This window comes from Plectropomus leopardus, chromosome 19 (assembly GCF_026936395.1).
Source record: "Plectropomus leopardus strain MGB_pleo_1.0 chromosome 19, ASM2693639v1, whole genome shotgun sequence".
In the NCBI taxonomy this organism is placed as follows: domain Eukaryota; kingdom Metazoa; phylum Chordata; class Actinopteri; order Perciformes; family Serranidae; genus Plectropomus; species Plectropomus leopardus.
In genome coordinates this window covers 6,520,306-6,531,815 of record NC_142194.1, presented here as the reverse complement: position 1 = coordinate 6,531,815, position 11,510 = coordinate 6,520,306, and the positions used below count along the sequence as shown (strand labels likewise).

At 38.9% G+C, this 11,510-nt stretch overlaps 2 protein-coding genes and 1 non-coding gene across 4 annotated transcripts in view; 1 reads left to right on the top strand and 2 right to left on the bottom strand.

The window, feature by feature from the left end:
• Positions 1-1,067: 1,067 nt before the first annotated feature.
• trnag-ccc (transfer RNA glycine (anticodon CCC)) lies at positions 1,068-1,138 on the bottom strand. The gene has a single exon. It is a non-coding gene; the product is annotated as a tRNA-Gly (tRNA).
• Positions 1,139-1,927: 789 nt separating this feature from the next.
• On the top strand, positions 1,928-9,012 carry LOC121958489 (histone-lysine N-methyltransferase PRDM9-like). The gene is made up of 7 exons (XM_042507435.2): positions 1,928-1,978; positions 2,311-2,418; positions 2,707-2,799; positions 3,462-3,739; positions 3,824-3,891; positions 4,282-4,472; positions 5,071-9,012. The coding sequence occupies exons 2-7, from the start codon at positions 2,322-2,324 to the stop codon at positions 7,149-7,151; spliced, it is 2,808 nt and encodes a 935-aa protein (XP_042363369.2). The 5' UTR covers positions 1,928-1,978; positions 2,311-2,321; the 3' UTR covers positions 7,152-9,012.
• Position 9,013: 1 nt separating this feature from the next.
• The window catches only part of ppp1r9bb (protein phosphatase 1, regulatory subunit 9Bb), a 31,849-nt gene continuing 29,352 nt past the window's right edge, over positions 9,014-11,510 (bottom strand). For both annotated transcript variants that reach the window (XM_042507436.2, XM_088069848.1), the window contains one exon: positions 9,014-10,444. In XM_042507436.2, the coding sequence (XP_042363370.2) occupies positions 10,394-10,444 (51 nt within the window). In that variant the 3' untranslated portion in view covers positions 9,014-10,393. The remainder of the gene's footprint in view (positions 10,445-11,510) is intronic.

The following is an 11,510-nucleotide window of genomic DNA, read 5'->3' as shown; positions in this document are numbered from 1 at the left end:
AACATGGTTCAGCAGGTTGCCAGGCAACAAGGAACGGATGCTGTCAAGGCATTTAGCAGAGCTATAATAATAATAATAATAATAATAATAATAATAATAATAATAATAATAATAATAATAATAATAATAATAATAATAATTGATAATAACAATAATGATAATAGTTTTGATAATGATTATTATTCATATAGCAGCTTTTAAAACAGAGTTTACAAAGTGCTTCTTGCAGAGGCAACATAATTATAAGAGCTAAACAATAATGCCAAACTAAGGCTAGACAAAATTTATAGTAGTACTAAACAAGAGAGAAACAATCACGAAACAACAATAAACACCCACACAAATAAGAGTAAATATAATTCAAAAAATAACAAACGGAAATATTAGCACTAAGATTATACAAGATCAAGGCAGAATCAAAGAATATATTAAAAGACAACTTATAAAAAAAATAGTTAAATTAAAATGTTTACTGTTTACTCAGTGACAGAAAAGGGGTCCCACTGGTGTAAAAGATATCCCAGCTAGCAAGGAAAGTTCCCAAAACATTGGCTAACATTACCTACAAATTGCAACAATGTTTTAAAGATTTAAACTTAATTTTCAAAGAACCTTTTAAGGATGTTTATCAATTCAAATAATGATCCTGTGAGGTTAAATGCAAACTAAGACATAATGTTTTAATGCAACATTCAGGGGATGTTTTGGTGATGATTAAAGTGACAGATCATTTATAAAACATCCCAACAATGTTACATGAGAACAAAGGAATAACATTTTCAAAGCAACATTCAGAACATGTTACTGAGGTTGCAAACCATGCGATATGTTTACAACAAAAAAATAAACATATGTTGTTGTATATGTTCATAGTGAATGTTACCCTTACTTTAAGAGATAGGTTGCATTGTACCATTCTCAAAATGTTTTGAAACCTAACGTTGCTAACTGGGATAATGCTTATATAGCGTGGATTTTATTCAACTGTACAACAGCCTGTAGACACACTTGCAAGTTTTGTGAATCATATAAAAAGAAAGTTATCAGACACGCAGGAAAAAAACCAGTGCGCCGCCCGGGAATCGAACCCGGGTCGCAAGAATGGGAATCTTGCATGATACCACTACACCAGCGGCGCCGATGTCGAAAGGACCGCTGACTGAGTTGAAATAGTCGTTGCAGACGTATGTATTTCCCTTTCTCCTATGATAGGTAAGTATAACATGTTTCAGTATTGCTGGTTAGACTTAGTGGGAAGATGTTATGAACACGTACAGCAGTAAATAACAAATGAGAAGTAGAGGGTAGAATCACAGTAATGTTATGAAAATAAATAAACAAATAATAATCATTATGTATTTATTTGTTTAATTAATAGTTTTGATAAATGGCCCGACACCTTATTGGGGCAATAAACGATACTTGATTGTTTTTGTATCCATTTGTTTTTGAGGATTTAGAAACCTTTTCTATCATTTACATTGGGAGTGGGCGCGTTATATTGATTTTTGCACATAACGTGGTGCAATATTTAAGCATCAGCAATCCTCTGTGTAATTATTCAAATGTGCAATATTCTTACAACTCTGAAATGTAGGTTGTTTTTAACATGTTACACGTATCGCATATATTGTATTATATATTGTTTTTAGACGCACGAATCTCTGTTTTCAGTACAGTAAGTAGGTGTAAAATGTGTCAATATTGCTGGTTAGACTTAATAGGAAGATTATGTGAACACGTGCATTAGAAGATAACAGCAAAAAGGTATTTTGACTTCACGTTACTGCTTTTATTTCGAAAAGAACGGATCTATGTATATATGGGCCTTTATCTTGAAAGAGGGATTTATTTACTTCCGGGGAAGCGCTTTGGTCTCGGATAGTTTTGTTTCTGACATGTCAGCTAACGGCTAAAACCGGATTTAACGGCAGCTGGCGAACAAAACAGTGTGAGGAGTGTATCTTTTGTGATTGGAGTAAGTACAGAGATTTATACGGGTTAACGTAGAGAGTGTTAACCGGGGATTTATTGCTCTGTGTTACATTTCGTCTGTGATAGCCGCATAGCAGCTGCTAGCTCTTAGATAGCCATGCTAACGTTTCATTAGCCATGACATGACTCTTTCCACTGTATATTATCAAGAGGAGTGTCTCTCCTTCTGTATGAAATATAGTGTTAAACAGCTGAATTGGTTTATATTTAGCGAGCTAGGCTAGGATGCTAAGTTACGTAAGCTGTCTATCTGCTGCAGTGTGTGTTTGTCTGAGTCTGTGATACAGATTCACACTTTGCATCAACTCTCCTCAGAGTCCGCACTCATGTCGGGCAGGAGCACCGGGGTGGAGTGGGTTGAGACAACCGAGGAGGTTGTTATTGCAGAGGAGTGCCTCCCCCCTGAGGACAACAATGCTGCAGGTAGGATAAGTTTATTTATTATTGTATTGTTTGACATTTAACTTGGTGCAATATTTCAGCTACTGGAACCCTTCAAATGTGCAGTATTCCTCCAACTCTTGAATGCAGGCTGTATTTTAGAGGCCGACAGATTAAAGGTCTGGCCTGTTATTGGGGCAGATGTTTTGCATTTTGCCCATAATCAGTACAGTAGTAATTTAAAAGTGCAAAGAAAATGTCAGCATGGGAGTCTTAAACTGTTGATAAAACTTGTCTTGAGTTTCTAAGACAGTTTCTTCTCTCTCCCAGTGATACCTGTTCTAGAGGCAGCAGAAACTCCAATCCAGAAGTTACTGGACACAGTGGGACATGGAGACAACCCAGAGGCTGACGGGGGCTTTTGTAAGCAAGATAAACTCTTTTCTTCTCTGCTCATCTGCTTATATTCACAGCATCTTTCATTAACTAAAGAAAGAATAAGAAAGTAATCATAGACTAAATTAACATGGAATATGCAAGTTTACTGCATTATTGTTGTTTTATTCGTCCTCCTTATTCCTTTCAATTGAAGTTCCAGTGTGGAGGATAAAGAGGAATATAGTGACAAAATGGAATATTATATATAAGTATGTTTTTTTTAGTGTATAATCACCTAGAATAAAGAGTGTAGTTATTTTTTTTACTTCATTTAAAAGGGACATTGTACAGTTAAAATAATAAATGTTATAATTTAATGCACTGTACCAGATTGTAGCTTAGAGCTAATTTTCATCTGCAGTTCCTTAGTAGGTCAGAACCAACACACAGCACAATGACATTACAATATGAAGTTGTGCAAGAAGAAGAGAAAAAGAAAAGACATTTAAAACTGATTATTAAAACTGAGTAAATCTGAAACTTAGAGAGCCTGCACAGTCTGCAATTTATTACAAGCAGTTGCCATAGTCAAAAGCTTTATTGTAGATGGGGTATGACATTAAATTGTGCTATATTAACATGTGTTAAAATATTGGGTTTATACTAATAAACATAAAGTTTAATTGCTGTGTTCTCCTGTTTTTCAGATTGCGAGGAGTGTCTGACTCTCTTCCAGGACCAGACTGACCCCGCTAACATTAACGGCCCATCTTTTATTCTTGACTTTCCAACGAGCATGGGTCTCCCCCAGAGGGCGCTCCTCACTCTGCCCTACGGCCTGATGATCGGCAGGTCCAGTATTCCCAGTGCAGGAGTCGGGGTCATAAATCACGGACCGATAGTGTCTCCGGGGATGCATTTTGGACCATATGAGGGGGAAATGACGACAAGGGAGAATGCCATGGCAAGTGACTTCTCCTGGGAGGTGAGCTCAGATATGATTTATCCTCTTCAAATTTTTGTGTTATATGTGTGTATTTTGTCTTGAAAATAATCTAATTTTCTGCAGATTTACAAAGAAAAAGATGAGTATGAGTACATTGATGCTGCTAGAGAGTCACACTCAAACTGGATGAGGTAACGTATTGAATTCTGCTTTTGTTACTGCGTCTGTTTCCTTTTTCAGTCTCAGAATTCATAAAAAAGACTACACCACCAATTTAACATTGCAATTTTATAACATTATCGGTGTTGCAATGGAGGGCTTACAAAAAGTATCAAACTTGATGCAGAAAGAGGGATATTATCTTTATTTATTTTATGCAGTCAGGCGCCTACATTACCCACAGTGCAACTCGACTGCCAACAGTTTGTTAAACTAGTTGCAGCTAATGTGTAAATGTCAGTGTTTTGGACATGCTTTGTTTGTGTTTCTCATGTAACCTCACGGTGTCTCTTCATATCGTTGATCAAGATGCATCTCACAATCAGTCCATGTTTAAATTCGATCTCTCTCTTCTTGCGCAGGTACATAAATTGTGCTCGTCACAAAGAAGAGGCAAACCTGCTGGTGGTCCAGTACAAAGGCAGCATCCTCTTTCATTGCTGTCGCACCATAAACCCTGGAGACGAGCTCATGGTTTGGCCCAGCAGCAAACTTCTCGCCCAGTTCAGTGAAGCCTGGACTCAAGTGTGGGTGATGAAGCTGAATGCAGCAGGTATCTGTTACAACCTAAATGTTGCCACTCATGAAATATTAGATATTTGTAGTTCAGGGTTCCTATGGTCAAGAAATTCTTGGAAAAGCTTGGAAATAAGAAAAGTGTTTTGGATATGCTTTGGAAAAGTTTTGAATATGCATTGTTTTGGCTACTGTTGGAAATATGTTCAGAAAAATCCGAAACATTTCTAACATTACGCAAAAAATAGGTTTGGTTTTGGGGTTATGTCTTGACATTTTGCGAAGTATTCGTGTGTGCTGGTGCGGCTTTTTGGCATATTCAGCTATTTTTCAAAGGGTGTGTCTAACGAGCGAGTGAAAATTAGCAAGTGTTTCCAGTTTGCTTACCTGCAGACGCCTGCGAAGTGCGTGTTCAATAATGTATGCCTGTATTGCTTCATAAACCTTCCCATTTTAAAAGAGCTTTTAAAAAATCACAAAGTTATGGAAATTTTTTTAAATAAGTTGATACGAAATGTATGGGAACCCTGGTAGTTATTCTTTATTGACTTTGTTTGAATTTTTATGCCATTTTATTCTAAAATCTTGTCAATTTATGTTGACACATTTCTTTCCTCTTTATCTCTTAATTGCAGAAAGTAATGCAACTGCAGCCTCTCAGATCTTCCCGTGCTCCCACTGTCAGCTGTCCTTCACCACAGAGTCCTTCCTGCAGAGACACACAGAATGTTTCCACGCCCAGCCAGAAGAGGGCGCTACAACACCAGCTGCAGAAACGGCTGAACCTGAAAATCCTGCTTCAAATGCCGACTCAGGTCACTCTGCTGCACCCCTGGTGGTTTTAGCTGTTGATCCTGTAGAGTCTAAAACGTGTGGTGATTGCGGTAAGACTTTCAAACAAATACCTCACCTCAGGAGGCATAAGCTTTGCGTCCACTCAAACAGACGTCCGTACTGCTGCCCACACTGCAGGAGAAGCTTCAGCCAGGCGTCTGGCTTAATCCGACACCAGCTAGTTCACAGAAAACAAGCTGGGATAAAAGAAACAAACAGTCCTAATCAGGACAAAATTATTAGTGAAAAGGAAGAGAGTGAGACACCGGGATCTGAAGTTTTAAACACTGCTGATTCAGCTGTAACCGAGGAAACAACAGATGTGAATGAAAGCGAGAATGTGCAAGAAGCTATGGACATAACTGAAACTGAGAACGCTGCTGCAGGAGAGGCAGAAACATCCCAGTTCAGCTGTTCGCACTGCGGTAAGGGCTACACAAACGAAGCCACCCTAAAAAAGCATAAGTTGTATGTTCATGAGAGGTTGCGTCCGTATGTCTGCACCGTGTGTCAGAAGTGCTTTGGCCAGTACAACGACCTGACCAGGCACCTGCGGAGTCACCAAAAACAAGGCAAGATGGGAGACAAACTAAATGAGGCTTCAGAGGAATCTACAAACATGCCATTTAGCTGTACTGAGTGTTCGCTGACTTTTTCAGCAGTGGACGCCCTTCAGCAGCACATCACCGAAAGTCACTCAGAGACAACAGTGGAAAATCATGAAGAAGATCCACTGCCTGCTGACGATGATGATCAGAGTGAGGATCCAGACTTCAGTCCACAACCATCAGTGGCTAAAACTGTCCAAAAATGTCAGAGGCCTCAGCGGCTCGGAGCTGGATCCAAAATTTCTGCCATAACGAAGCTCATAGCTCCAAAACGAAGAGCAGCCATCTGTAAGAAGCCGTTGCGAAGCTCCACTGAGCCAGAAGCACCTGCTGCCAGAAAGTTAACAAAATACAAATGGTTCAGCTGTAGTCGCTGTAAACGGACATATGGAAACCCAGACGATCTCAAAGCACATAAGTGTGCCTTCAAGCAGCTCAAGTGTGGTCAGTGTGGGGCAACCTTTAGTAAGTCTGGCTTCCTGAAGAGACACGAGCAGATGGTGCACACAAATGCAAAATCTTGCAGCTGTGAGCGCTGCGGAAAAGTCTTCACTACGTCGGGGAACTTAAAAAAGCATCAGAAGAGCAACACATGCATGAAATATCACTGCACGTCGGAGCCTTTCCCGTGCTCGTTTTGTCAGTTCTCTTTCACTATAAAGAGCTACCTTATAAAACACATCAAGAGGCATCACCCGGTGGAGTACCTGTCACACTGCGATTCAGAAAGCCTTGTGGATCAGCTGGAGGAAGAGGAGGAAGAGGGAGGGAAAGAATACGTGTGTCCTCATTGCGGGAAGAGCTGTGCAAACGCCAAAACATTCAAAGCTCACACGTGTTTCCAGCAGGTGAAGCTGCTGTACTTGTGCACCGACTGCGGGAAGGGCTTCACAAACCACTACGGCCTCAAGCAGCATCAGCGCATTCACACAGGAGAGAAGCCGTACAGCTGCCCCCACTGCAGCAAAAGCTTCTCCTACACCGGCCAGCTCAACGTGCACCTCAGGACTCACACAGGAGAGAAGCCGTACCTGTGCACACACTGCGGGGAGAGCTTCCGGCAGTCAGGAGACCTGAAGCGACACGAGAGGAAGCACACGGGGGTGAGGCCCTACAGCTGCCCCGAGTGTTGTAAAAGCTTCAGCCGGCCGCAGAGTCTCAAAGCTCACCAAATGCTTCACCTGGGACAGAGGATGTTCAAATGCACCCAGTGCGGGAAGAGCTTTTCCCGAAATTATCATCTCAGGAGACATCATCAGAAGATGCACTTGTAGTCACATTTTTAGGACTTTGGAAGGAGCTTAAATCATTGCCGGTGTAAGCTTAACTGCACTAAATGGTCAAGTACTTAATGAATGTGCTCTTCAAGAGCTGCAGAGAATTTTTGAATGTCCTGTACATAAAATTATTTTAATTTAAGTTTGTTTAAAGCTTAGGTTTGTTTAAAGCATGTTTTTGTGTCTAAGTAACTAACAGAGACAAAAACAGTAATTAAATTGCTCCAGTGACGGGTGATGCTGCTGCAACCGGCAGTTGCAAAACAGGTTGCTATTTAACCACTCAGGGCATGTGCACCGTCATTTTATGACCACTTAACGTGCTTGTTTTTGGCACTGACACACTTAGATTATTCTAAGTGTCTTCATAGAAGTTTTGTAATGATCCCTGTAGAGATAGACCCTTTTGTTAAAGACACAGATGCTTTTTGTTTTGCCAGAAACAGCCCCAAAAGTTGCAATTGCAAACCCACCAGAATTAGTGTAAATAAACAGTAATTTTAGTGTGTATAGATCCAGCATAATTTTACATCTAACTGTGAATTAAGGGTTTATTTCAACAAAACTAGAGTTGGTGATTGTTCAAAGACGAACGAAGACAGTTTTATTTTGTTTATGTCCACTCTGAATTAAGTGTGTTTATGATGATAAAAATGGCTGTTTGTTTAAATGGAGTCTGGTGGGTTTTGACAATAGCAATTTCAGGTCTATCTCTGGTTCAACTATGATTATGTTCAGACTGCAGGCAAGTCATTTTTGTTTCTTAAATCAGATCTTGAACACAGATGATCTGCAGTGGGTTTTTTTTTTGTGCAAGTAATCAGATCACATTTTTGCATCCAGACATCACCAACCTATCTTTATGGGTTGCTGTGGTAACAATGTAGGTGTCAGTAATTATATAGCAAAGCTGTTGATGCAGCTTTCCAGTGTTGAAGCATGAGGAATCAGGTCCATCATTTTGCTCTCAAATTCTCTTAATTTTTGCATCTGCCCCTGTTGCTGACTGTTGCCCCTGTTGTTCCGATTGTGGAATTGATGAATCAATCATCCATTTGTTCTATGATAGTGTGCCAGCAACTGCAGATCATATTTTTACTGCGCATATGTTGTACCCCAATGATATGAGGCAATATAACCCTTTAACTTCCTCTCTTTTTAACCTCCATGGCACTCTGCTGGTAGCATGGATCTGCTCAGCACTTCAGCCTTCTGGATTTGATGTTGTGTGTTGCGTTAGAAAAAACAAAACTTGAAATCTTACTTGAGCTGCCACAGCATCTGGACTGGGACACGTGTAGAAATCGGATTGGAATCGCATTTTAAACAATCTTCAAATGTGGTTTGGATGAAATTAGCAGAAATCGCTGATTTGGGCCGGCAGTCTGAACAAGACCTTACTCTCCAACAAAAGGTCACAAAAAGGTCTGTCTCTGTCTCTTAAGAAAATAATCTGAGCCTGTCGGTGGCAAAAACAAGCACTTTAGTGAACATAAATTGAAGGTGCACCTCTTACCATTAATGTTAAATTGTAGCCTGTGAAGCTGCTGCAACCCAATACTTGAATAATTTCAAAAACTGTCTCCATAAGTCTCTTTGACACAAAAACATTTAGAACAGGATACATGTGGAAAGACCTAAGCGACTCTTATAGTTTATTTAACGCTAAAGCATTTCATAACCAAAAGCTTGGATTTTTATGTTTAAATACATTTGTTAATTATTTGAGAGCAGAAAAAATATATTAACATGCAGTACAATAGACAAAAAACATAAATGAGCTCACCACAGTCATATAAACTAAAGCTTATTGTCTCTGAATGTCAACTTGCTTTAAAATGAAAAAACACGACCTTGACTTCACTGTTGACCATTTATTCCACAAAACATACAATGCAAAGCATGTGCACTGTACAAGCCTTAACATTATGAAAATACTCATAACATGCCTGTTTTTTTTCAATTCATTAATCTTAATTTTGTTCTTGTAGTCATCCAGATCTACATTTTTTTTAATGACACAGTATAACTTGTCTACTGAATGTTTTGCATTGCTTTTGTCAGTTTTTGTCCTTGTTAGCTCATATTTCCATCTTGACTATATTATAAATATTAAGTAAAATTAAAATATTTCAGTCTTACCTGAACTATACAAACATACTGGTATGACAGTCGACACGAGTAGACTCAGTTTTTAAACTGTGCGTAAATTGAAACAGGTATAAAACCTGGCAGTGTTTTCCATGTGCTACACACAGTGGTGTCAAGTGCAGCTGCTGGTTCGAGCTTTTTAAAATCTGTTTGCTGCTGGTAACGACTTCTTGAACATCCCAGTCCAGTAATGTTTCTTATATCAGTAGTCCTAACTAATACCAGTTACACAAGTCCTTGACAACATCCATTTTTAGGGGAGAAAAGATCCATTTTCGTTTGTGGCACAGCAGTTGTGGAGGCTTGTTTCTGTGGTCCGAGGGGTTAAAACCGAGGGGTTGGACGCTCATTTATGAGTCTTAATGTGTAAAAAATACACAAACACTTCTGAAAGGTAGGCAGCAGGTGGTTCTCAAGGTTAAGTGACAAGACCCCTACGAAGGTTGGGTTACTGTTTGTACAATTTCGAAGACACCTCCGAACTTTATTCCTCCGTTCCAGTGAAGCACCTTGTCGATGTCTTCTCCAGTGCAATCTCCGTCCAATTTACACACCTTCATCACGTAAAATATACAACAACCCTCAATCTCATTAGTTTATATTATGTTAAATGTTATACACATATTCAAATTTTTTACAAACCAAACTGATTGTTAAACCACACAGTATCACATCTGTACAAAAAAGGTCACAAAACTAGGCAAAAAGAAAGGGGGGGAGGGTGTTTTTTGGCAATTAAAAGCAACAGCCTGGTCTGTCACGAAACCACAAATTAAGGGGTTAAATACTGAACTCTGGAAATGAAAAAGGAACAGTACATCTAGAGCTCAGCGGAGTCTGCGTTTGTGATAAAACCGTTCTTCGTGTTCCCGTAAATGTTAACAGAAAAATGTGGTTAAAAGGGGGGTGGGGTCAAGTGGCTGAAAGCCTGAGGACACATATACAGTATGCGACCAGAAACCAAGCTCGAGGTGGTGACGAGAAATACCCTGCAGGTCGTTTCAAGAACAATAACTAATATCTTCTCTCTATCTTCTTCGACTCGTTAAGTTCTGCTTTCTGAAATACGTTAACAGACAAAAAGGCCTTTATAAAGGTTCAGATTTCAGCTCCTCCACCCTGCACTCCAGGTCAGCCACCTGCAGAGGACAGAGAGACAGGAAAATGTTTAATTATGCTGCTTTTTTTGTGTTACAGCATGTGAGCAACATACATAGTAAAGTCCAAAAAATCTGAATCCATAACAGAGAGCTTCGTTATTGTTACAGATACAAATGTTTAGATCTGTGTACGTATTAAAGGAGCAGTCGACCCCAAAAGCAAAAATACGTATACTGCCTTTTACCTGTAGTGCTAGATTAGGGACATAAGTCTTGGTTTATTTTGCCTTTGATAGCATGACACCCTTTAACCGGTAACTAACCGATTAATTTTTAAGAAAATAACGTTTTTAAAAAAAGTGCTATCCATTTAGAGGTGGTGAAATTTTTATATTTTGACACACATTTACATTTCATTTAAGTATCTTCACCCACATACTGCAGCAGTGTGAGTCACGTTGGGCTATTTTAACAACCTCAGCATGAGTTTTCACTTCATTGAAATATATCGTATGGTTTGTATAAAGGCCACATGACTCACTGAAGCAGTTTTGAGCCAAATTGTTTTCACAAATTCTGTAAAAAGAAAAATGGCTACTAAACTAAAAGTAACAAACCAATTAAAAGTTTCTCTGCAACCATCAATAAAACTCCTTAATGACAGCACAGTCAAAAAAAACTGCAAACGTCTGCATTATAATGAGAAACAAGATGAGGCTTCTTTAAGCACAAAATATACATGGGCTTTAAAGTAATTTAATTATTCAAAATTTTGATAAAGTCTCATCTCCCGTACCTAAGGCTCTTTATTTATGGAAAAAATCATAATCACAATTATTTTGGTCAATATTCGATCACGATTATTAAAACATGCATACCCACTAGTTTGACTTGTGCTGTATCCTTTTTTGTTTGTTTCTTGTAATTTTTGTTTTTTATTGTTTGTTTTGATCTTATTTTTTTTCTTATTTCTTTGGGCTGCCCATGTGCCCCTGCACCTGTATTTTTTATTGTTCTATAATCACTTTATTCCAAAAATCCCCCCCAAAAACATGATAACTCATGACCTTCTTTAACTTTTCTTGAATTTTAAATATAATTCAAC

Excerpts from the sequence above, each read along its gene's own strand:
- LOC121958489 (XM_042507435.2), top strand. The coding sequence starts at position 2,322 with ATGTCGGGCAGGAGCACCGGGGTGGAGTGGGTTGAGACAACCGAGGAG. Across the intron at positions 3,740-3,823 it reads CAAGTGACTTCTCCTGGGAG|ATTTACAAAGAAAAAGATGA; the intron begins GTGAGCTCAGAT and ends AATTTTCTGCAG. Across the intron at positions 4,473-5,070 it reads GATGAAGCTGAATGCAGCAG|AAAGTAATGCAACTGCAGCC; the intron begins GTATCTGTTACA and ends TCTTAATTGCAG.